Here is a 26,908-nt window from a genome sequence, read left to right on the forward strand (position 1 = left end):
CTACCCTACAACTGTAATGCGCCGCCTCACCTTGTTGTGGGTGTGTGACGTAAGAGAGCGAAGGACGGCCCACGTACTCCGTGGATCTGCTCCGCCAAGGTTCACGTTACACAAGGATCGGGAAGGCTTCAATTTACACTGAGGCGGTGTGGTGATCCACGGTATGTCCTCCCGATCCTGCGCGGGGCCGCTGAAGGACGTGAAGGAGTCGTCCAGGGCCCCCGAGGACGTCAGATAACACTTGTGACTGGTGTAGGAGGCGTCCAAAGAGGAGTCGAAATAGTACACTTGTTTACCATTTGATTCTCTCCTCAGATTCAGTTTTCTTGCTCTTTTAACTTCTTCACTTTTCTGCCCCGAGTACTGAGCAGAGTTCTTTGGCAACGTGACAGGGGTTGAGCAGTGAATGGCAGCGTCTTCAACACTGGTTTTAACAGCGGTGTTTACCTGGGTGGAGGAATTAGGACACCTCTTCCTACTGAGGGGCGTGAGGAAGGTAGGGAAGACCGATCTGGGGGCGGGCATAGGCTTCTTCTTGATGGTACTTGACACAAGATCCTCCTGCAAGTTGAATATTTGTTGGGCGAATGGTTGACCAGGCACACTGTTGCTTCTAGAGTGACGAAATGTTGATGGCGTGGTCGACACTTCCTTAATATATGTCCTGGGGGGTTTGGGGGGTGCTGGGTTGGCCGAGTGCAAACTGGCCGGAACAGTGCAGTTATTAAGCTCTACTTGACTCACTTTATTACTATGGCTGACGTCAGATCTTGTACGGTTCACTTGAGGAGCCTCGGGTTCGTCTGGCAAATCACTAAGACGCTGCATTTTTCTTGCTCTTGCGTCAACACCGTCAGTTATATGATGGTGAGAGCGAGAATCACCGGTGCTGGAACTCTGCTGCACGAGGCCCTTCAGCTGTGACGGCAGGACGCTGGTGGTGAACCGTCGTAGGCGGTCCCGTCGCTCCTTGAGTTTACTTTTTTTCTTGTTGAACACAGAAGGATTTTTGTTTTCCTTTTCACCGTTGGTACCTTGAGATAAGGTTGAGTCTTTGGTACCTTGAGATAAGGTTGAGTCTTTGGTACCTTGAGATAAGGTTGAGTCTTTGGTACCTTGAGATAAGGTTGAGTCTTTGGTACCTTGAGATAAGGCTGAGTCTTTGGTACCTTGAGATAAGGTTGAGTCTTTGGTACCTTGAGATAAGGTTGAGTCTTTGGTACCTTGAGATAAGGCTGAGTCTTTGGTTCCTTGAGATAAAGCTGAGTCTTTGGTACCTTGAGATAAGGCTGAGTCTTTGGTACCTTGATTTGGTCTGGTGTCTTGTTTTCTCTCCCTTAGAACGTGTTGTTTGAAATCTCGCCAGCCTCGGGTTAGGTTGGAGGCACTCCTTGTGAGGGGCAGAAACGGAGATGAGAAAGCAGAAGATAACCCTGTGTGTAGTGGCGGCCCCTCGCGAGGAACACAAGGGGACAACCTGGATCTTTGTGAGGGTAACGGTGTAAGGGAGTCCACAGAGGATGAGGAATGTCCACATGGTGATGGTACTCTGGAATGTGTGGACACCAAAGACTGTTTCGACGTTGAGGGTGCGATGGAGTATCCTCCCACCGGTGGCGGCAGAGAGTGTGTTGCCGACGACGGATAGCCCGACGGTGGCACTAAGGATGAAGGTATTCTTGGTGACGGTGCCATGGAATGGGTAGAATATGAAGGAGCTAACGGCGGCACTGAAGACTGTATCGTTGATGAGGACGCCAGCGATGATGCTGACGATGACTGCGCCAGGGAGTAAGTTGAGGAGGACTGCGCGAGAGAGTGTGTTGACGATAACTGCGCCAGGGAGTAAGCTGAGGAGGACTGCGCGAGAGAGTGTGTTGACGATGACTGCGCCAAGGAGTATGAGGACTGTGCTGAAGTAATACGGTGTCGGAGGTGTGGATTTTCCAACGGCACCTGTCCTAAGGAGGATACTGACGATGACTGAGACGGAGGAAAGCCCAAAGAAGACTGTGAGCATCCTCGGGGTCGTGAGGATGACATCCCTTTCGGCACTACCACGGCGCCCTTGAACCCACCATAGATGAACCCTCCGCCGCCCCGGCCACACCCAAACCCTTTGGCAGGACGTGTTGAGCCCATCTTCCTACTCCACGATGTACCTGAGTCTCCGGTACGTTCCTGGGACTTCCACGGGGCCTTGAGGGAATCTTGGGTGACAGGAAGCGGTAAAAGGAATCCAGCAACACTCCTCACGCCTCTCCTCAGGATGTCTACAGTAGTACAGGCACGACAAGGGGCGTCTTGGTGACGCATCTCACGTGAACACTGACGGGGATGTTGTAGTACTGTTCCTGTGGTGCATCAAACATGAGTAAATACAATACTAAAACCCTCACTTAAATAATTCACTTTCGTTACAAACATCACCTGAGTGTTTCTATTAAGCTCTTCTGTTTATCGCACTTGTATAAAACAAGACAAACACAACCACAAACTTACATTCAGTCATGTATGTACAGTGCAGTACATGTACATTATGATACCGTACATATTGTCACATGTGTAAGCGAGTGAACGCCCAAAGGTGGACAAACACACGTGAACGACCCACGACCCTTGAGGTATTTACTCACTAGAGCGAACATACAGTAGAGATACACCCAGCCCACCATACACGTCATCCTACCATGGTGGCCGGTAATAAAGTCACAGGAAAAAAAGTCACAGGAAAAAAGTCACAATTTTGGCTAGGAAAAAAGTCACAGGAAAAAAAGTGACAATTAATTTATGGTGGCCGGTAATAAAGGTTAGGTTAGGTTAGGTTAGGTTACCATCAGTTCTGCATATTCCTTTACTGAAACTGATTGACATATTAACCTTAAAAAATGTGAGAATTCGATAGTTAACTTTTCTTTTTTACCTGTGACTTTTTTACCTGAATTCCCTACCATAAAACAACAACCCAGACGCTCGTACACAAAGGGTTGTTACCCTGAGCGTGAGGTCACAGGTCATCGGCTGAAGGTAAGCTGACCTCACAAACAAACTTATAAACACGATAATAAATTACTGTGTGTGTGTGTGTGTGTGTGTGTGTGTGTGTGTGTGTGTGTGTGTGTGTGTGTGTGTGTGTGTGTGTGTGTGTGTGTGTGTGTGTGTACTAATATAAACACGTACAGTATTTGTCTACCCATATGTAATGTAAAGTAGCACCCGCATTGCCCACCTTCCCGAGAGCCGATCATCACTATAATAATATCAATGGTGTTGTTATCAGCTTAACGCTTCCACATTATTAGCAACAACAATTAGGGAGGAAAGTCAGCATCCCGCCCACCACACTCTCAGTCAGCATCCCGCCCACCACACTCTCAGTCAGCATCCCGCCCACCACACTCTCAGTCAGCATCCCGCCCACCACACTCTCAGTCAGCATCCGCCCACCACACTCTCAGTCAGCATCCGGCCCACCACACTCTCAGTCAGCATCCGCCCACCACACCTCAGTCAGCATCCGCCCACCACACTCAGTCAGCATCCCGCCCACCACACCTCTCAGTCAGCATCCGCCCACCACACCTTCAGTCAGCATCCGCCCACCACACTCTCAGTCAGCATCCGCCCACCACACTCCCAGTCAGCATCCGCCCACCACACTCTCAGTCAGCATCCGCCCACCACACTCTCAGTCAGCATCCCGCCACCACCTCAGTCAGCATCCGCCCACCACACTCTCCAGTCAGCATCCCGCCCACCACACTCTCAGTCAGCATCCGCCCACCACACCTCTCAGTCAGCATCCCGCCCACCACACTCTCAGTCAGCATCCCGCCCACCACACTCTCAGTCAGCATCCGCCCACCACACTCAGTCAGCAACCCGCCCACCACACTCTCAGTCAGCATCCGCCCACCACACTCCAGTCAGCATCCCGCCCACCACACTCTCAGTCAGCATCCGCCCACCACACTCTCAGTCAGCATCCCGCCCACCACACTCTCAGTCAGCATCCCGCCCACCACACTTCTCAGTCAGCATCCTGCCCACCACACTCTCAGTCAGCATCCTGCCCACCACACCTCAGTCAGCATCCCGCCCACCACACTCTCAGTCAGCATCCCGCCCACCACACTCTCAGTCAGCATCCGCCCACCTCTCCAGCATCCGCCCACCTTCCAGTCAGCATCCCGCCCACCACACCTCTCAGTCAGCATCCCGCCCACCACACTCTCAGTCAGCATCCTGCCCACCACACTCAGTCAGCATCCGCCCACCACACTTCAGTCAGCATCCTGCCCACCACACTTCAGTCAGCATCCCGCCCACACAATTTCAGTCAGCATCCCGCCCACCACACTCATCAGCATCCCGCCCACCACACTCTCAGTCAGCATCCTGCCCACCACACTCTCAGTCAGCATCCTGCCCAACACACTATCCAGCGACAACATAAAGGGTGTAATGGCCAGAGAACACTTTATAAAGGTGGCTCATGGGACGATAACAGATACAGCTTGACAAGTACAAGTTCAGTATCTCAGCTGACAAGTACAAGTTCAGTATCTCTCAGCTTGACAAGTACAAGTTCAGTATCTCAGCTTGACAAGTACAAGTTCAGTATCTCAGCTTGACAAGTACAAGTTCAGTATCTCAGCTTGACAAGTACAAGTTCAGTATCTCAGCTTGACAGTACAGTTCAGTATCTCAGCTTGACAAGTACAAGTTCAGTATCTCAGCTTGACAAGTACAAGTTCAGTATCTCAGCGTGACAAGTAAGTTCAGTATCTCAGCTTGACACAAGTTCAGTACCTCAGCTTGACAAGTACAAGTTCAGTATCTCAGCTTGACAAGTACAAGTTCAGTATCTCAGCTTGACAAGTACAAGTCAGTATCTCATTGACAAGTACAAGTTCAGTATCTCAGCTTGACAAGTACAGTTCAGTATCTCAGCTTGACAAGTACAAGTTCAGTATCTCAGCCTTGACAAGTACAAGTTCAGTATCTCAGCTTGACAAGTAAGTTCAGTACCTCAGCTTGACAAGTACAAGTTCAGCACCTCAGCTTGACAAGTACAGTTCAGTATCTCAGCTTGACAAGTACAAGTTCAGTATCTCAGCTTGACAAGTACAAGTTCAGTATCTCAGCTTGACAAGTACAAGTTCAGTATCTCAGCTTGACAAGTACAAGTTCAGTATCTCAGCTTGACAAGTACAAGTTCAGTATCTCAGCTTGACAAGTACAAGTTCAGTATCTCAGCTTGACAAGTACAAGTTCAGTATCTCAGCTTGACAAGTACAAGTTCAGTACTAGCTTAACAAGCATAAGTTCAGTACCAGCTTGACAAGTACAAGTTCAGTATCTCAGCTTGACAAGTACACGTTCAGTATCTCAGCTTGACAAGTACAAGTTCAGTATCTCAGCTTGACAAGTACAAGTTCAGTATCTCAGCTTGACAAGTACAAGTTCAGTATCTCAGCGTGACAAGTACAAGTTCAGTATCTCAGCTTGACAAGTACAAGTTCAGTATCTCAGCTTGACAAGTACAAGTTCAGTATCTCAGCGTGACAAGTACAAGTTCAGTATCTCAGCTTGACAAGTACAAGTTCAGTATCTCAGCTTGAAGTGTTAAAATAAAGCGGCTGCCTGGCTCACTACAGGGTTAACATATTGTCTCCCTAGAACGCTGATGTGGTCTGGTGTCAAAAATAAATGATTTGTTTTTTTTTTATTTAGGATTTTCGTTTTTCCGTTATCCGCCGTTGTCTCTTATCAGTCACGTTTGAGGGACAAAGAGAGAGAGAGATACAATCACGTGAGTCTTGCCATTATAGGAGTTAACTAACAACACGAGCTAAATCACTGAAGGTCCACTGATTTGGCATCCTGTACTGCCGGCAAGCCGTGCTCGTAACACACTTGCCCACCGTTTGTCTGTGGATGTCGGTCACACGAGAATAACCCGTTATAGTACTCTTTCCTCACACAGCCAAACTGTGGAATGCTCTGCCTTCTTCTGTGTTTCCACACTTATACAATCTGTATCACTTTAAGAATCTGGTTTTCCGGCATCTTGGTGGTGTAGATTAACGCAGTATAACCTTTTTTCTATTTTCAATTTCTTTCTGTTCTTGTTCCACCCCCAGGCCCCGCTGTGGGTCGATGACTTGTGCCCGGCTTAATCTCGTAAAGATCAGAAATCCCGCCGAATCTTGACGTAAACATTATTTACAGATATTATTTATTTTTTATTTATTTATTTATTTTTTATTTTTTTTTGGAGGGAGGGAGGGGAGGGGAGGAGGGGAGGGGGGGCAGGAGGGGAAGGGGGTGCAGAAGGGAGGGGGCAGGAGGGGGAGCGGGGGCAGAGGGGGGAGGGGGGCAGGAGGGAGGGGGGGCGGGAGGGGAGGGGCAGGAGGGGAGGGGGGGAGAGGGGAAGGGGGAGGAGGGAAGGGGGGGCAGGAGGGAAGGGGGCAGGAGGGGAGCGGGGCAGGGGAGCAGGGGCAGGAGGGGGAGCGGGGCAGAGGGGAGCGGAGGGCAGGAGCGGGCAGGAGGGGAGCAAGGAGGAGGGGGCAGGAGGCAGGAGGGGGAGCGGAGGCAGGAGGGAGCGGGGCAGGAGGGAGCGGAGGCAGGAGGGAGCAGGGCAGAAACCTTAATATAAGTTATTTTAAAGTCCAAACAATCTTATTCAACCAAACTAACTATAGGCCCTTTGGTGTAGGTCATAGCTTTTGTTTGGTGTAGGTCAGTTGCTTTGTTTGGTGTAGGTCATTGCTTTGTTTGGTAGGTCATAGCTTGTTTGGTGTTGAGAGTCGTAGATTAATTTGCTTTTTCTCTAAATGCGTTCGGATGCTATTTGCTATAATTGATTCAAGAAATTTCCCACTACTGACGTCAAACTAATCGGCCGGTAATTTGACGCTGATGCTCTGTCTCTTTTGAATATAGGTACTACATTTGCCTGTTTCCACAAGTCTGGCACAACTCCGTGTCTAAAGGGTAATGAGTTTTTAATAAATTTACGAGGGTCCGCTAATCTGTTCCTTACACTCTTTCAAAACTCGAGGAAAATTTCATCCGGTCCTGGGGATTTGTCTTCTTAATTTATTTATCTTCAAGAACATCCTCTTTTCTGATAGTGATATTCTTTAATTTCTTCTGTGAAAACTGATAAAAAGTAGTTGTTTAATGCTTTGCTTATTTCCTCACGCAAGTAAATCACAGTAGGTGCGCGTGATCCAAGTATATGATAACCACAAGGAACAAGAGAACACGTCTTGCGCATTCGTGTAATTCACATCTTCAGTACAGACTAAGAGTAATACTTGACAAGGCTAATATATACAGAAGAGTAAGATCAAGTCCTCGCACTTGGGAACTAGTGATAGATTACTATAGTCAGCCCTCCACGACCTGACTAACACGTTTTTCTTTAGCTACAAAACGTTACCACCAGTTGAGAGAGCATGGTTATATGCTGTTTATAACAGTGGTGGAGGAACCCATTCAGAATCTAAGGTTGACTGCATCCTTTTGGGAACTAGTTTATGTGTGTGTAAAGACCCCGTGTTAACCTGAAGTATATACAGTACATATAAAAACTACCGCCATACTCATTTCTTAAGTTAAAACCGCATTAGTGTTATTATTAATTACAGAACTACAACTATTATTACTACTGCTAATATTAATATTGTTTTTGGTATTATTATTCTCCTTATATGTATATTCTTTTAATATTTCAGATATTATTATTCAATTCGAGGCAGCAATAATATGAGCTATAATTGAGTAGTTGGTGGGGTTACAATAGAGCAGGTAATGATAACCAACCTGTGTACACCTGTATCATTCTGACACTATACACCTACACCTGTATGTATCATTATGTGACACTATACACCTACACCTCTATTGTATGTATCATTATGTGACACTATACACCTACACCTCTATTGTATGCATCATTATGTGACACTATACACCTACACCTCTATTGTATGCATCATTATGTGACACTATACACCTACACCTCTATTGTATGCATCATTATGTGACACTATACACCTACACTCTATTGTATGCATCATTATGTGACACTATACACCTACACCTCTATTGTATGCATCATTATGTGACACTATACACCTACACCTCTATTGTATGCATCATTATGTGACACTATACACCTACACTTATTGTATGCATCATTATGTGACACTATACACCTACACCTCTATTGTATGCATCATTATGTGACACTATACACCTACACCTCTATTGTATGCATCATTATGTGACACTATACACCTACACCTCTATTGTATGCATCATTATGTGACACTATACACCTACACCTCTATTGTATGCATCATTATGTGACACTATACACCTACACCTCTATTGTATGCATCATTATGTGACACTATACACCTACACCTCTATTGTATGCATCATTATGTGACACTATACACCTACACCTCTATTGTATGCATCATTATGTGACACTATACACCTACACCTCTATTGTATGCATCATTATGTGACACTATACACCTACACCTCTATTGTATGCATCATTATGTGACACTATACACCTACACCTCTATTGTATGCATCATTATGTGACACTATACACCTACACCTCTATTGTATGCATCATTATGTGACACTATACACCTACACCTCTATTGTATGCATCATTATGTGACACTATACACCTACACCTCTTCACCCAGTTTACGATAGATGGATTCTCAAAGTGCTGTTCGTTACCTTCTCCCATTATCTATTGAGGACGATGGCGTAATCTGTCATCATTATAAATAAATACATCGTCCACCAGTAAATAAACAAATTGCTACAGTTTGTTAGACAAAACACCTGTCCTCAAAGGTTAAACTATCGTCCTTTTGTCGTTAAACCACATCCTGTTCAACCATCGTGCTCGAAGGTAACTCAAGCAGACGCAGACATCAATGAGTTAAAACGCATTACCAAAACCATCTAGGCCTGCCGCTTATGTGTCTACTTTATAAAGCCAGTTTGGATGTTTTCACACACACACACACACACACACACACACACACACAACACACACACACACACATGACGGTATTCTAAGATGATATATGTATGAATAATCACTTGCGTGAGGTCATAAACAAAAGGCTCCGTTTTCTATGTCTCACCCAGGCTAAGGTGAGGTAGTACTGCGTTAACTTGGGCTGTACGACGTGTCTCCCCACCTGCTTTTATTTACTGATTATATGGAGGAAATTAATAACATGAACTGAAACGAAAAAATAAATAAAATAAAAATTAACAATGGGTGATTTCACATCCCACACCCACACACCAGCGCTACACCCACACCAGGAGCTACACCCACACCAGGCGCTACACCCACACCAGGCCCTACACCCACACCAGGCCCCACACCCACACCAGGCGCTACACCCACACCAGCTACACCCACACCAGGCGCTACACCCACACCAGGCGCTACACCCACACCAGGCGCTACACCCACCAGGCGCTACACCCACACCAGGGGAGACAACGAGTGGATACTTAAATACGACACGTGACCACAGCAGCTGTTCAAAGGCCATATGACGCCCAGCATGATCCTCCTCCTAACCTAACCAGCATTACTATAACCAGAAACAGACGTGATTATTGAGGCGAAACATATCACGTGACCAACAGGTAGAGACCCCCCAATCAAAAGACAGGAACTACAGGTGTGGCTGAAGGTAACAGGTGAGGTGCAGGGCGAGGGGGGGGGCAGGAATGGAGGAGACGAGAGGAGAGAAGGAGTAGGGCACGAGAAGTCGGGGAGAACATAAGAACATCCGTTGCTCCGAGTCCTATCCTGCCCGGATATTATAAGAACTTTATCTATATCCCCTTTATTGATTCCTTTCACCACTTAAATACTTCTATCATATCTCTGCACTCTTCGTCTTCTAGGGAATGTAGTTTAGTTTCTTTAACCTATCCTGATATGGAAGGTTTCAAGGGGAAGGAAGAGGAAGAGAGGAGGAGGAAAGGAGGAAGAGAGGAGGAGGAAAGGAGGACGAGAGAAGAATGGGGGAGGGGAGAAGGAAGAGAAAACGAGAGGGACACCGGAAGAGCCCAAAAATCGCTTGGTACAGGTTCTACGCTTAAGACCAAATCCCGCGGGCAATATTCACATACCACCAACAACCTCGACACGACTACACATATGACGTGCACCAGCTGTGGCGGGGTGGGGGGTGGCGGGTGTGTGGGTGTGGGGGTGTGGGGGGTGTGGCGGTGTGGGGTGTGGGTGGGTGTGGGGGTGGCGGGTGGGGGTGGGTGGTGGGGTGGCGGGTGTGGGTGGCGGGGGGGGTGTGGCGGGTGTGGGGGGTGTGGCGGGTGTGGGGGTGTGGCGGTTGTGGTGAGGTGAGAGTTAATCAACTTTTCCGCCCAGATAAAGGACTGAGGAATAGGTCACCCGATACACACCACAAAAGGTCAATTTGTACAATAAACTAAATAACAATGTGTTTCTTTTATCGACTGACAGACTAGTCGAGTAACGCCTGGACGAAGTTGGTCTATATTTCTCCAGAAGTGAGAAATATTACAGTAGAGACACATAACTATTGTACTCGAGAGATATAGGTTTCATATTATCACTGGTAACAATCACTACTTGCTATGCTGTTACTTGAGTATGACGATCATTCAGCATAGTAACACATTATCTCAGTAAACACAATTGCCACACACTGTACCCACCCACCACCACACACTGTACCCACCAACCACCACACATTGCACCCACCAACCACCACACACTGTACCCACCAACCACCACACACACACTGTACCCACCAACCACCACACACTGTACCCACCCACCACCACACACTGTACCCACCAACCACTACACACTGTACCCACCAACCACCACACACACACTGCACCAACCACCACACACTGTACCCACCAACCACCACACTGTTGCCCCAACCACCACACACTGTGCCCACCAACCACACACACTGTACCCACCAACCACCACACACTGTACCCACCAACCACACACACTGTCCCACCAACCACCACACACACTGTACCCACCAACCACCACACACTGTACCCACCAACCACCACACACTGTACCCACCAACCACCACACACTGTACCCACCAACCACCACACACACTGTACCCACCAACCACCACACACTGTACCCCACACCAACCACCACACACTGTACACCAACCACCACACACACTGTGCCCACAACCACCACATTGGACCCACCAACCACCACACACTGTACCCACCACACACACATTGCACCCACCAACCACCACACACACTGTACCCACCAACCACCACACACACACACTGTACCCACCAACCACCACACACACTGTGCCCACCAACCACACACACTGCCCCACCAACCACCACACACTGTACCCAGCCACCACACACACTGCCTGCCACACCCTGTGCCACCAACCACCACACACACTGTCCCACCAACCACCACACACTGTACCCTACCACACCACCACACACTGTACCCACCAACCACCACACACTGTGCCCACAATCACCACACATTGAACCACCAACCACCACACACTGTACCCACCAACCACACATTGAACCCACCAACACCACACATAGAACCCACCAACCACCACACTGCCACCAACCACCACACACACTGTGCCACCAACCACCACACACACTGTACCCAACATCACACACACTGTACCCAACACCACACTGTACCCACCAACCACCACACTGTACCCACCAACCACCACACTGTACCCTCAGCCACCACACACACTGTACCCAACATCACACACACTGCCCACCAACCACCACACTGTACCCAACATCACACACACTGTACCCACCAACCACCACACACTGTGCCCACCAACCACCACACACTGTACCCAACATCACACACACACTGTCCCACCAACCACCACACACTGTACCCCCCAACCACCACACACTGTGCCCACCAACCACCACACACTGTACCCACCAACCACCACACACTGTACCCACCAACCACCACACTGTACCCACCCACCCACCACACACTGCCCACCAACCACCACACACTGTACCCACCAACCACCAAACACTGTGCCACCAACCACACACACACACTGAACCACCAACCACACACACACTGTACCCCACTGTAATAGTGATTGTCAGACCAAACCTTGCCCAGAATTATGTCACATATAACAACAAGTACACCACAGACCTCGGGTACCACCGCATTCAGGTTGACACACCTCAGTCGACCCTAGGGACTTGACTTTCCCGCTAATGACACCAGCCGGTGACCTACAACCGCACCTAGCCAGACACCTGGCCAGGACCACACCTGCACACAATTATCCAGATCAAACCAGTTAGTGTTAATTGTTGAGGTCAGAAGCCGGCTGGGCCGACCCCATATAAAGCCTACAGTCTCGTCCACGGGCATACCCATTCCATTCCTATTCCATTATCATTATCATTCTGGTTGCTGTCATCTCTCCCCCGTTCGGGTCGTCACTCGGTTCACTAACCAGAGTCACGCGTCCCTCCCCAGGTCGGGGAGACCTCCGACTAGACCACGGCATCGTCAGCTAAGCCAGACTCTCCTGTGATGGAGGTAGCCCAGCCAGCACTCACTGGGCTACGTCAGGTACGTGAGTCTTGTCAGAACGTCTAGGGTGAGTTACCTACTTGGAAGTGTATTCATTCAGGTGTGTCCGAGAGTCAGTGTCATAACTAAAGCATGATTTAGTACCCCGATATAGTGATATTAATGTGTCCATGTCATTGAGTAAATAAATAGTTGTATCAAGAGGTGTTTAACAAGTTGTCCTTTAAGTGATATTGTGTATTGACATACGAGATAAGATAAGCGTAGTGACGCTGTGCAAATAACATCAGGCCACGCTACCAAGTTACCTATCTTACATTCCTCTACTCTCTACTCCTTCTATATTTATAACTCTTCCTCATTGTGTTTACCCTCATTACATTGGTCAGAAGCAGCGTGATGAATGCAACTTGATGAAGGCACAGAAACCACACACCACGTCACCTTTCAAGTCCCTGGTATAGGATTAAGAAGATTTTATATTTTCTACTTTAGGAGTAAGAGTGTAATTCTGGGCTGTAGGTTGGTCTGACAATCACTCATTACACCACCAACCACCACACACTGTACCCACACACCACACACTGTACCCAACATCACACACCTGCACCCACCAACCACCACACACTGCACCCACCAACCACCACACACACTGTACCCAACATCACACACACTGTACCCACCAACCACCACACACACTGTACCCACCAACCACCACACACACACTGCTGCCCACCACCACCACACACACTGTACCCACCAACCACCACACACTGTACCCACCCACCACACACTGTACCCACAACCACCACACACACTGTCCAACATCACACACACACACACACTGTACCCACCAACCACCACACACACTGTACCCACCAACCACCACACACACTGTACCCAACATCACACACACTGTACCCACCAACCACCACACACTGTACCCACCAACCACCACACACACTGTACCTGTCTGCCATTACAGTATCTACGTCATCTCCATATTGACCAACACACCTCCGAGGGTTGTGACCACCAGCCAACGTGTACTGCAGTCTTCCCGGTCAGTAGTTCTTGCGTCATGGTGCTGCTCGTGGTCTGACCTAAACCACACGTGTGATCACCACAACCACGGATAATTGCGATAGTCGTTGGCAAGTGGCGGAGGAAGTCAGGGCGACCGAGGGGCTGGGGGGAAGGGGCTGTGGGGGGGGCTGTGGGGGGAAGGCAGGGGAGGAGGGAGAGGGGCTGGGGGCCATAATCGTGGGAGAGTGGAGAGTGGTGGATGAAACGGAGAGACACAGGAAGAGGTGTTGGATGAAGCGAAGGACGGAAGCTGGATGGAAGATCGGAGTAGAGAGGATGAAGGAAGTCAAGTTTGTGGATGAGAATGGGTCTCTGGTTGGCGGAGGCGGCGATGGGTGAAGGATGACGTAACGGTGGGTGGATGGAGGGACGGTAGGTGGATGAAGGGACGGTGAGGTGGGTGGAGGGACGGTGGGTGGATGAAGAAGACGGTGGTGGAGGATGGTGAGTGAGAAGGACGGTGGTGGGTGGAGGACGGTGGTGGAGAGGACGGTGGGGGGTGGAGGAGGGACGGTGAGTGGAGGAACGATGGGTGTGGAAGGACGGTGGGTGAAGATGATGAGTGGATGAAGGGACGGTGGGTGGAGACAGTGGTGGATGAAGGGACGGTGGGTGGGTGAAGACGGTGGGTGGAGGGACGTGGGTGGTGGGAGGACGGAAGGAAGTAAAGAATCCGGGGAGAGGGTAGACAGAACAAAGTGGAGACGATTATCAGTGGCGGGAATCAGAGGAGGAGAAGGGAGGAGGAGGAAGGAGGGTGAAGGAGGAAGGAGGGTGTGAAGGAGGAGGAAGGAGGGGGTGAAGGAGGGAGGAGGTAAAGGAGAGGGAGGGTGAAGGAGGAAGGAAAGGGGGTGAAGGAGGAAGGAGGCGGGTGAAGGAGGAAGGAGGCGGGTGAAGGAGGAAGGAGGGTGTGAAAGTGATAAATCGAGTAAGGTAACACAAAGAACTAACAAAGAGGAGAGTAGACCATAGACGGAAGAGGGATGGAAGATGGAGGGGTGGGAGGGTCGTGTGGTGGTGAGCGCCGTTCAGCAGGCAGCCCTCAAAATCCACATCTTCGCCTGTGGTCAAACAACATACTTTAGCGGGTATGGTAATCTTTATCTGTCATTTAATCTATTATTTATAACTAAGATAAACAAACAACTCTCATAAACAGCTACCGATGATCTCTATTGCCTTGACCGAGGTATACCTTCACTAACCACTGTTGCACCAAGCAGCAACACCACAACACGTCACACTCAACACAGCCGGTGACGCAACACAACCACAAGAAATATTCAGCCCCGACACACTCCTGGACAGGGTTTCCCAAGACAAGGCGACACTCTACAACGCAACGTGGAAAATTTAACGACGAGAAAATGTCTGTCAGCAATATAAATACATAGACTTCATGAAGGACCTCCTAAGACACTAACTCCTGGCTGTCAAGGTGAACACTGGGGAGACACTACTGTATACAACGTGTATCATAAACAACAATAACGATAAGACTTAAGACAACAGAGATGTACCACTACAGCTGCCACCATAACCTTAGGACGAGAGAGAGAGAGAGAGAGAGAGAGAGAGAAATGAATCCACAATGTCAATAAAGTGTGTGGGTTGGAGACAGAGGTGGGACATACATGCTCCAGCTGCCAATATAAACACACACCAGTCCATTAGTTAACTCAGGCACGATACAGTAACACGGCGTCCATAACAACCACTGAGACACATCTTGGCCCCAACACTATGCAGCATTAAGAGTACTAAGTTTATATGAGGGAGACCAGTGTAACGCTTTTGTCATTAATTATACGTGGAAAGCAAGCCACTGGTGCAATATATCGTCATTAAACCCCGCATTAATGAACACACACACACACACACACACACACACACACACACACACACACACACACACACACACACACACACACGCACGCACACAACACACAAGCACACACACACACACACACACACACACACACACACACACACACACACACACCACACACACACAAGCACAAACACACACACACAACACACAACACACACACACACACACACAAGCACACACACACACACGCACACACACACACGCACACACACGCACACACACACACAACACACACTGACCCCCTCGGCTCTCTCTGATCATCACCACGACCTCATCTGCAAATTTGGAGAAAAGCTTCTGCACCATCCTCGACACCGGCTCCTACTACCACCCGAGATCCCTCGTCCGCGAATTGCTGTTCGACACAAGCACAACCAGCCCATACGAGCACGAACTGATCGCTATAAGAACAGCCCAGTCCCAACCATTGTAAAAATTATCAATAACTTGTAATAAACCAGTGTATTCACTCCCAGTAAACACTACTTCTTGCATTCACTATGTTGAAATGCCCTGTAGTTTGAGCTTTTCCCCACCTAGTTATTATATGTCTTATTTGTGTCACTTATATTTACTTGTATATTATTTGTAAATCGAAACCCATTCCCAATTAGGTAACTGTATACAGTATATTCAGCCTTCTGGCTGCCAAGCTCTTTCAATAAACCGTTAATTATTATTACATTACACACACACACACACACACACACACACACTATACACATACACACTATATCACACACACACACTATATATATATATATATATATATATATATATATATATATATATATATATATATATATATATACTATATATATACACACACACACACACTACATCCTTGACCACCGAAGGGTCAGACGTACCTGGCGCTCCCTCGGAGCAGCCAGGTCAACTGTTGTTGGCCCATACCAACCCCCTCCCTGGACCCTCCTCCCCACCGGAATATCAACAAGTTCTCGCCAGAAGTTACAATTTCATTTAGGAAAAGGAATGGAACCAGTGTTGAACAGAGGTGAACAGTGGTGAACAGTGCTTAAGTCATTGAGAACAACTCAACAGTAACAGTCGTACCCAAATTAACCTTCACACAGTGAGGTCCCAGGTACCCAGTGATAACGGCCCGTGAGACCCAACAACAACCAGTGATGTGTTAATCCGTCTACGATAGGAAGGCCTGGGACCACACCTCACTCATATAACACCATCTGTGAGGGAATTACTACACCATATGTCCCTCATAACACCATATGTGAGAATTACCACCGTCAAGTCCCTCATAACACCATCTGTGGGGAATTACTACACCACGTAGGGTCCTCATAACACCATCTGTGAGGGAATTACTACACCACGTCAGGCCCCTCATTACACCATCTGTGGGAATTACTACACCACGTGATGCCCCTCATAACACCATCTGTGAGGGAGTTACTACACCACGTGAGGCCCCTCATAACACCATCTGTGAGGTAATTACTACACCACGTGATGCCCTCATAACACCATCTGTGAGGGAGTTACTACACCACGTGAGGCCCTCATAACACCATCTGTGAAGGTAATTACTACACCACGTGAGGTCCTCATAACACCATCTGTGAGGTAATTACTACACCACGTGAGGTCCTCATAACACCATCTGTGAGGAATTACTACACCAAGTGAGGCCCCTCATAACACCATCTGCAAGGGAATTACTACACGTCAGGTCCCTCATAACACCATCTGTGGGAACTACTACACCGTGAGTTCCTCCTAACACCATCAGGAGTTACTACACTACGAGTTTGCTGTTCAACACCTACAATAATCTGTATGTTCACTGTATGTTCCTTTACCTTTCTCTAATGAAGGCTTTTGTTAAACCACCAATGTATGTAATAAGTCATTTATGTCCAATGTATATTTTCAGCCTTCGGGCTGCAGAATTTTTCAATAAACCGTTAATTATTATTATTATTTACACTATATATATATATAACACACACACACACACACACACACACACTATACACATACACACACACACACACACACACACACACACTATACACACACACACACATATACAGTACAACATAACGGGTAATAAACGTGGAGTATGAGAAGCTTTATTTTTCTGCACTATATTATAAGTTACGAAGAAGCCGATGACCAAGGACACAGGAATTGTCAACACAAAGCAATACAAGATGGCGTGACGCCCCCAGACGGTGGGCGGGTTAAAGTTCTTGTATTAACGAGTACAGGTGACGCCCCCAGCTAGGGTGGAGTACGGTGGGCGGTTATAAAGTTCTTGTATTATTAACGAGTGCAGAGTGACGCCCCAGCTAGTGTGAGTACGGTGGGCGGGTTATAAAGTTCTTATATTAACAGAGACGCCCCCAGATACGGTGGCGGGTAAAAGTTCTTGTATTATTAACGAGTGCAGTGACGCCCCCAGCTAGGGTGAGTACGTGGGCGGGTTCTTGTATTATTAACGAGTGCAAGTGGCCCCAGCTAGGGTGAGTACGGTGAGCGGTTCTTGTATTAATAAAAGTACAGAGTGACGCCCCAGCTAGGGTGAGTACGGTGGGCGGTTATAAAGTTCTTGTATTATTAACGAGTGCAGAGTGACGCCCCAGCTAGGGTGAGTACGGTGGGCGGGTTCTTGTATTATTAACGAGTACAGAGTGACGCCCCCAGCTAGGGGTGAGTACGGTGGGCGGGTTATAAGTTCTTGTATTATTAACGAGTACGAGTGGCCCCCAGCTAGGAGTGAGTACGGTGGGCGGGTTCTTGTATTATTAACTGGTACAGGTGACGCCCCCAGCCAGGTGAGTACGGTGGGCAGGTTCTTGTATTATTAACGGGTGCAGAGTGACGCCCCCCAGCTAGGGTGAGTACGGTGGGCGGGTTATAAGTTCTTGTATTATTAACGAGTGCAGAGTGACGCCCCCAGCTAGGGTGAGTACGGTGGGCGGGTTATAAAGTTCTTGTATTATTAACGAGTACAGAGTGACGCCCCAGCTAGGGTGAGTACGGTGGGCGGGTTCTTGTATTATTAACGAGTACAGATTGACGCCCCCAGCTAGGTGAGTACGGTGGGCGGGTTCTTGTATTATTAACGAGTACAGGTGACGCCCCCAGCGGGTGAGTACGGTGGGCGGGTTCTTGTATTATTAACGAGTACAGAGTGACGCCCCCAGCTAGGGTGAGTACGGTGGGCGGGTTCTTGTATTATTAACTGGTACAGAGTGACGCCCCCAGCTAGGGTGAGTACGGTGGTCGGGTTCTTGTATTATTAACGAGTACAGAGTGACGCCCCAGCTAGGAGTGAGTACGGTGGGCGGGTTCTTGTATTATTAACTGGTACAGAGTGACGCCTCCCAGCTAGGAGGTGAGTACGGTGGGCGGGTTCTTGTATTATTAACTGGTGCAGAGTGACGCCCCCCAGCTAGGGGTGAGTACGGTGGGCGGGTTCTTGTATTATTAACGAGTACAGAGTGACGCCCCCCAGCTAGGGTGAGGCGTGGGCGGGTTCTTGTATTATTAACTGGTACAGAGTGACGCCCCAGCTAGGGTGAGTACGGTGGGCGGGTTCTTGTATTATTAACTAGTACAGAGTGACGCCTCCCAGCTAGGGTGAGTACGGTGGGCGGGTTCTTGTATTATGCTGGTGCAGAGTGACGCCTCCCAGCTAGAGGTGAGTACGGTGGGCGGGTTCTTGTATTAACTGGTACAGAGTGACGCCCCCCAGCTAGGGTGAGTACAGTGAGCGGGTTCTTGTATTATTAACTAGTGCAAGTGACGCCCCAGCTAGGGTGAGTACGGTGGGCGGGTTCTTGTATTATTAACACTGGTACAGAGTGACGCCCCCAGCTAGGGTGAGTACGGTGGGCGGGTTCTTGTATTATTAACTGGTACAGGTGACGCCCCCAGCTAGGGTGAGTACGGTGGGCGGGTTCTTGTATTAACTGGTACAGGTGACGCCCCCAGCTAGGAGGTGAGTACGGTGGGCAGGTTCTTGTATTAGCAGGCAGAGTGGCGCCCCCAGCTAGGGTGAGTACGGTGGGCAGGGTTCTTGTATTATTAACAGTACAGAGTAGCCTCTAGAGGTGAGTACGGTGGGCGGTTCTTGTATTAACTGGTACAGGTGACGCCCCCAGCTAGGGTTAAGTACGGTGGGCGGGTTCTTGTATTATTAACTGGTACAAGTGAGCGCCCCCAGCTAGGGTGAGTACGGTGGGCGGGTTCTTGTATTATTAACTGGTACAGAGTGACGCCCCCAGCTAGGGTGAGTAGGTGGGCGGGTTCTTATTATTAACTGGTACAGAGTGACGCCCCAGCTAGGGTGAGTACGGTGGGCGGGTTCTTGTATTATTAACTGATACAAGTGACGCCCCCAGCTAGGGTGAGTACGGTGGGCGGGTTCTTGTATTATTAACGAGTACAGAGTGACGCCCCCAGCTAAGGTGAGTACGGTGGGCGGGTTCTTGTATTATTAACGAGTACAGAGTGACGCCCTCAGCTAGGGTAGTACGGTGGGCGGGTTCTTGTATTATTAACTGGTACAGAGTGACGCCCCCAGCTAGGGTGGTACGGTGGGCGGGTTCTTGTATTATTAACAGTACAGGTGGCGCCCCCAGCTAGGGTGAGTACGGTGGGCGGGTTCTTGTATTAACGAACAACAGAGTGACGCCCCAGCCAGGGTGAGTACGGTGGGCGGGTTCTTGTATTATTAACTGGTACAGGTGACGCCCCCAGCTAAGGTGAGTACGGTGGGCGGGTTCTTTTAACTGGTACAGGTGACGCCCCCCAGCTAGGAGTGAGTACGGTGGGCGGGTTCTTGTATTAACTGGTACAGAGTGGCGCCCCAGCTAGAATTGAGTACGGTGGGCGGGTTCTTGTATTAACTGGTACAGAGTGACGCCCCCAGCTAGGGTGAGTACGGTGGGCGGGTTCTTGTATTATTAACGAGTACAGGTGACGCCCCCAGCTAGGGTGAGTACGGTGGGCGGGTTCTTGATATTAACGAGTACAGAGTGACGCCCCCAGCTAGGGTGATTAGGTGGGCGGGTTCTTGTATTATTAACTGGTACAGAGTGACGCCCCAGCTGAGGTGAAGTGGGCGGTTCTTGTATTATTAACTGGTACAGAGTGACGCCTCCCAGCTAGGGTGAGTACGGTGGGCGGGTTCTTGTATTATTAACGAGTACAGAGTGACGCCCCTCCAGCTAGGGTGAGTACGGTGGGCGGGTTCTTGTATTATTAACTGGTACAGAGTGGCGCCCCCAGCTAGGAGTACAGTGGGCGGGTTCTTGACTATTAACTGGTACAGAGTGACCCCCAGCTAGGGTGAGTACGGTGGGCGGGTTCTTGTATTAATAACTGGTACAGAGTGACGCCCCCCAGCTAGGGTGAGTACGGTGGGCGGGTTCTTGTATTATTAACTGGTACACACTTTCCGTCAGCAGCGCCGCGCGACACCAGTACTACCGAGTCTTTTCATCCAGTCTCTTGTAACTACGATGGAGGAAATTACATGGGCAGTATATTAAAGACTTATGGTCATATTTCTCAACCCGTTTGGGAATATCGGTTTAAAGAATTAATTGATGGTATAGTCTAGAATATAATTGCAATTTTGAGTATAGTACAGTACAATTGCAAGTACAATTACAGTATAGTACAGTACAGTACCAGTACAGTATAGTACAGTACAGTCATGCAGTACAGTACAGTACAGATACAATTACAGTACAGTACCAGTACAGTATAGTACAAGTACAGTACAGTATAGTACAATTACAGTATAAGCACAGTACAGTACAGTATAGTACAGTGCAATCAGATAGCAATCACAGTATAAGTACAGTACAGTATAGTACAGTACAGTACAGTACAGTATAGTCTCATTACAGCACAGTACAGTACCAGTACAGTACAGTACAAGTACAGTACAGTATAAGTACAGTACAGTATAGTACAGTACAGTACAGTATAGTATAGTATAGTACAGTACAGTACAGTACAGTACAGTATAATTACAGTACAGTACAGTATAGTACAGTATAGTACAGTACAGTACAATTACAGTATAATCTACAGTACAATTACAGTACAGTATATTATAATTACAGTATAGTATAGTACAATTACAGTACAGTACAGTACAGTATAGTATAATTATCAGTATAATTACAGTACAGTACAGTACAGTACAGTATAGTATAGTATAATTACAGTACAGTACAGTAATTACAGTATAACAGTACAATTTAGGTATAACAGATACAATTGTATAGTACAGTACAGTACAGTACAGTACTGTACAGTACAGTACAGTACAGTACAGTACAGTATAATTACAGTACAGTACAGTATAGTATGTCCATCATGTGTTGGGATTCACTCATGCAGTAACCAGCAAATTAATGATGGGGATCACTGTTCACACACACAGTATATATATTGGTCCATACAACAGGCGGACTTATAATCAACGACCTCACCGGCCAGCCTAGACCTTATGAGTGTGACCAGGGAACCCTTGTGTTAAACTTTTTAATTTGTAAACAAATAATAATGAAATAATGATAATTATTATGAGTAATGATCCACATAATTAAGTTGGTGGTTACTGCAACAGTTCACAAGGAGACCTTGAATAAAACCCGAGACGCAACACTGGTGGGCCGCTTCTCACATTATCTAAACTGGAAAAGATGTGTTTTGGTGATAACAACTGTACACGGGGATAAGGACAGTTATGGGTCACCTAATAATAATAATAATAATAATTAATAATTAACGGTTTATTGAAAGAGCTTGGCAGCCAGAAGGCTGAAAATATACAGTTACACCTACAGCACCGTGCCATGGCACTGTGTTACCAGATAAGTTACGAGGCAGTAAGATCCGGTATGATGTTAGGTCAGGATGTGAGTCTGTTAAGGTCGCATAAAATATGCCACACCGTCACCAAGGCGCCGCCCCCATAATGCCTTGTTGGCGCTCTTATCGCGAAATTGCTACTATAGTGCGACTTTTCTCAGAAAAGATGCCCCGCCCCCTACTCAAGAGTTACAGCTGATTGGCTGTTACAAATCTGTTCGATTTCGTCAACTGAGTTTATTCCTAGTCGTTGGGATGAACGTTTCTGACGAGAAAGATATTTAGCTAAATTATATAAAGATACATACATTCATTATTTCAAACAGGAGCAAGTAGGAAGTTTATCAGAAATATTATACATGAATTAACTGTTAAACTCTCGTAACAAATTCACGCTTTCGGAGGACGCATTTAATATATACCTATTTTTACCCACAATAAGTCATACTAAGACAAATTACGTATCAGTAAAACTACATTATGCAAAAACAACATTTAAAAAAATCAGAATCACACGACCGTCAGCAGAGGCGGGAAATATATGAAGTTGTTCGCAGTCATACTTCCCGCCTCCAGCGCCCCCCACTGTACGTCACTCTAGCGCCCCCACCGTGTACGTCTCTAGCGCCCCCACCGTGTACGTCTCTAGCGCCCCCCACCGTGTACCGTCACTCTAGCGCCCCCACCGTACGTCACTCTAGCGCCCCCACCGTGTACGTCACTCTAGCGCCCCCACCGTGTACGTCACCTAGCGCCCCCACCGTGTACGTTGCTCTAGCGCCCCACCGTGTACGTCGCTCTAGCGCCCCACCGTACGTCTCTCTCTAGCGCCCCCACCGTGTACGCTCACCTAGCGCCTCACTGTACGTCGCTCTAGCGCCCCCACCGTACGCGTCACCAGCGCCCCACCGGTACGTCACAGCGCCCCCACCGTGTACGTCACTTCAGCGCCCCACCGCACGTCGCCTAGCGCCCCCACCGTGACGTCGCCAGCGCCCCACCGTGCACGTCACTCTAGCGCCCCACCGTGTACGTCGCCCAGCGCTCCACCGTGTACGTCACTCTAGCGCCCCCACCGTGTACGTCACCTAGCGCCCACCGTGTACGTCACTCTAGCGCCCCCACCGTGTACGTCGTCTAGCGCCCCCACCGTGTACGTCACTCTAGCGCCCCACCGTGTACGTCTCTAGCGCCCCCCACCGTGTACGTCGCTCTAGCGCCCCCACCGTGTACGTCGCTCTAGCGCCCCACAGAGGCCGGAGATCACAGCCCCCTGACCATTGACGTTACATACTGCAGTACGCGGTAGGTTGAGGCCCAGACGACGACTTACTCACCTCATTAAGTGACAAAGGATGAGATATAACAACACTATGACTAATAGTGAGAGTCATGGCATCCTTCCCAGGAATAACTATCTAAAAAAAACACTAGAATTATCACCAGTGGTTCCCAGAGTGACAGATATGTGATGAAAGAGTGTTGGGCCTTGACACACACACACACACACACACACACACACACACACACACACACACACACACACACACACACACACAGCAGAGCCCCTGACACACACACACACACACACACACAGCAGAGCCCCTGACACATACAAGGAACTAAAACCCTGACGGATAGAAGACAGTCCTTAACTACCCTGAAGTGAACAACCCTATCAAACAGAGCAAACTCTCACTTAACCTGACGTGACAAGTCGGTCAGAGAGAGAGAGAGAGAGAGAGAGAGAGAGAGAGAGAGAGAGAGAGAGGACCGTTGACGCCCTCTTGCGGTAACCAAGGACCCGAAGCCTGACCCGGGAGCCTAACCTTCACCCTGACCCACACCTTACCTATTGTGGCGCGAGTCTTCCTACTGTACTATCACCCCCGAGGTAACCCACTGTCAAGCCCACCACGATGATGATGATGGTGATGATGATGGTGATGATGTTGATGATGATGAGGTTGAAGATGATTGATGATGATAATGATGATGGATCAACACCTGACTGATCCAAAGTAAACGCGATAAAAACACCTCACCCCCCTTCCTTCTACACCACAGTCACCCACATCCTGCTAAATGACTCCAAACCTATTAAACCTAGCCTAACCTAACCTAACCTAACCTAACCTAGCTTAACCCAACCTAACCCAACCCAACCTAACCTAACTCAAAACCTAAATGCAAAAGCCAGAGTAAACATGAGTAGATTTTATAACATATAGAATAAGCTGACCTGTAGTACACTATTGGATAAGCTGACCTGTAGTACACTATTGGATAAGCTGACCTGTAGTACACTATTGTATAAGTTGACCTGTAGTACACTATTGGATAAGATAAGCTGACCTGTAGCACACTATTGTAGAAGCTGACCTGTAGCACACTATTGTATAAGCTGACCTGTAGCACACTATTGTATAAGCTGACCTGTAGCACACTATTGTATAAGCTGACCTGTAGCACAATATTGTATAAGCTGAGCTGTAGCACACTATTGTATAAGCTGACCTGTAGCACACTATTGTATAAGCTGACCTGTAGCACATTATTGTATAAGCTGAGCTGTAGCACACTATTGTATAAGCTGACTGTAGCAAACTATTGTATAAGCTGACCGTAGCACACTATTGTATAAGCTGACCCAGCACACTATTGTATAAGCGACCTGTAGCACACTATTGTATAAGCTGACCTGTAGCACACTATTGTATAAGCTGACTGTAGCACACTATTGTATAAGCTGACCTGTAGCACACTATTGTATAAGCTGACCTGTAGCACACTATTGTATAAGCTGACCTGTAGCACAGTATTGTATAAGATAAACCTTGAATTAATTATATAAACCACTATACCAATTAATCTTCTACAGAAGTAAATTAGTTATGATTAATAAAAACAAAATATATATTAATATATTTCATTGCCTTCACCACCAGCAGGACCTCGTGAAGAAATAATAAATAAAATACATCACAAAATTACTCAGTGACCAATATTAATATAATGGATGATTCTGGGGAGTTTAAGCAACATAGAGTTTAGTGACACGAGACAAGGCACGTGTTGCCTCATTGACGGCATGTTATATGTGCTCGAGGGAAGTACAGGGGGCCACTGGAAAACCCGCCTTTCACACACACACACACACACCCCCGAGGACGAGTTACTACACCACGTGAACAACACACCACCTGGTGTCTCCATGACCACGTGAGGTCCTTCATATCAACACCCGAGGACGAGTTACTACACCACGTGAACACCTCACCACCTGGTGTCTCCATGACCAGCCCAGGCCCGGGCCATCAACTGTAAACTATAATAATTTGTATGTTCAATCATTGTTCCTTCTCCTTTCAGTATAAAGCTTTTGTTAAACGACCCACCCACCCCATGTCTTTGGATGTAATCAGTCATTTTTGTCCAATGTATATTAGCCTTCGGGCTGCCGACTTTTTCAATGAACCGTTAATTATACATATATATTATACATACACACACACACACACACACACACACACACATATTCTGTAGTCATGGAAAGTCGAATAAAGATGTTTTATATAAGTAATTACAATCATCACAAATGTCTTTCACCGTCTCCTCTTCATACACACACACCCATTAACTTCACCACCAGAGTAAGAGAGATAAAAGCAATATCTGGTAACTTTATCTACACTTAATTCATTACTATAGACAAAGTTAGTGCGACTCCCAGGACGGTACAGGTCCACACAGGGTTTATTACTGTACACTTCAACCCATTATGTAGATACACTTAGCACAACATGGCTGCCACGTTTCATAAGGCTTGTTTAAACTATTTTCTTGTTTCAACCTTGTTTTTTAACCCATGTCACCACATTCTGGGTTAACACTGAGGTGGTAACACTGCAGGTAAACTGTTCACATCAGCACAGTAATTTACAATTTTCCCGAAAATAAACAAGTAAAATATTTTCAACATCACACGTAAATATCTCGGTGTATTAATAAGTAGCCGCCAGGACGACCAACAAATGCATAGAGCTTCACGGGCAACACAACAGTAGCGTGGAGGTGAGGTGTGAGTGCAGTACCACTCACTCCACGCGGCGCAGCGCGTCAACTGACTGCTGGTGGAAGCCGCCCGCACACCACCACGCCCCCTCGCACCAGCACCGCCTCTTTCGCCAAGCCCTCAACTATTACCACCGGAAACATCCACACATGCATCACCCTTGTTTAAAATATACTTGACGCATTACACTTTTTTGTATTTAATAAAGAAAATAATGAGACGTGTCCATTTAAAGCGTCGTAAGTAACATCTATTTCTCTTAACAATGTTTTAACCCGATTGACCAACAGCTGATGATACA

The 26,908-nt window shown here is 47.7% G+C and overlaps 2 protein-coding genes across 2 annotated transcripts; one reads left to right on the forward strand and one right to left on the reverse strand.

The window, feature by feature from the left end:
• Window positions 1-26,636, reverse strand: LOC121857305 (mucin-12-like). The gene is made up of 2 exons (XM_042353293.1): window positions 26,583-26,636; window positions 1-2,354 (listed from the first exon to the last, which is right to left on the reverse strand). The coding sequence occupies exon 2, from the start codon at window positions 2,314-2,316 to the stop codon at window positions 1-3; it is 2,316 nt and encodes a 771-aa protein (XP_042209227.1). The 5' UTR covers window positions 2,317-2,354; window positions 26,583-26,636.
• On the forward strand, window positions 2,562-4,521 carry LOC121857306 (mucin-2-like). The gene is made up of 2 exons (XM_042353295.1): window positions 2,562-2,624; window positions 3,379-4,521. The coding sequence occupies exons 1-2, from the start codon at window positions 2,562-2,564 to the stop codon at window positions 4,519-4,521; spliced, it is 1,206 nt and encodes a 401-aa protein (XP_042209229.1).
• Window positions 26,637-26,908: the final 272 nt, after the last annotated feature.

This window comes from Homarus americanus, unplaced genomic scaffold, assembly GCF_018991925.1.
Source record: "Homarus americanus isolate GMGI-L3 unplaced genomic scaffold, GMGI_Hamer_2.0 scaffold20465, whole genome shotgun sequence".
Lineage (NCBI taxonomy): Eukaryota > Metazoa > Arthropoda > Malacostraca > Decapoda > Nephropidae > Homarus > Homarus americanus.

Excerpts from the sequence above, each read along its gene's own strand:
- LOC121857305 (XM_042353293.1), bottom strand. The coding sequence starts at position 2,316 with ATGCGTCACCAAGACGCCCCTTGTCGTGCCTGTACTACTGTAGACATC.
- LOC121857306 (XM_042353295.1), top strand. The coding sequence starts at position 2,562 with ATGTGTAAGCGAGTGAACGCCCAAAGGTGGACAAACACACGTGAACGA. Across the intron at positions 2,625-3,378 it reads AACGACCCACGACCCTTGAG|TCAGCATCCCGCCCACCACA; the intron begins GTATTTACTCAC and ends CCACACTCTCAG.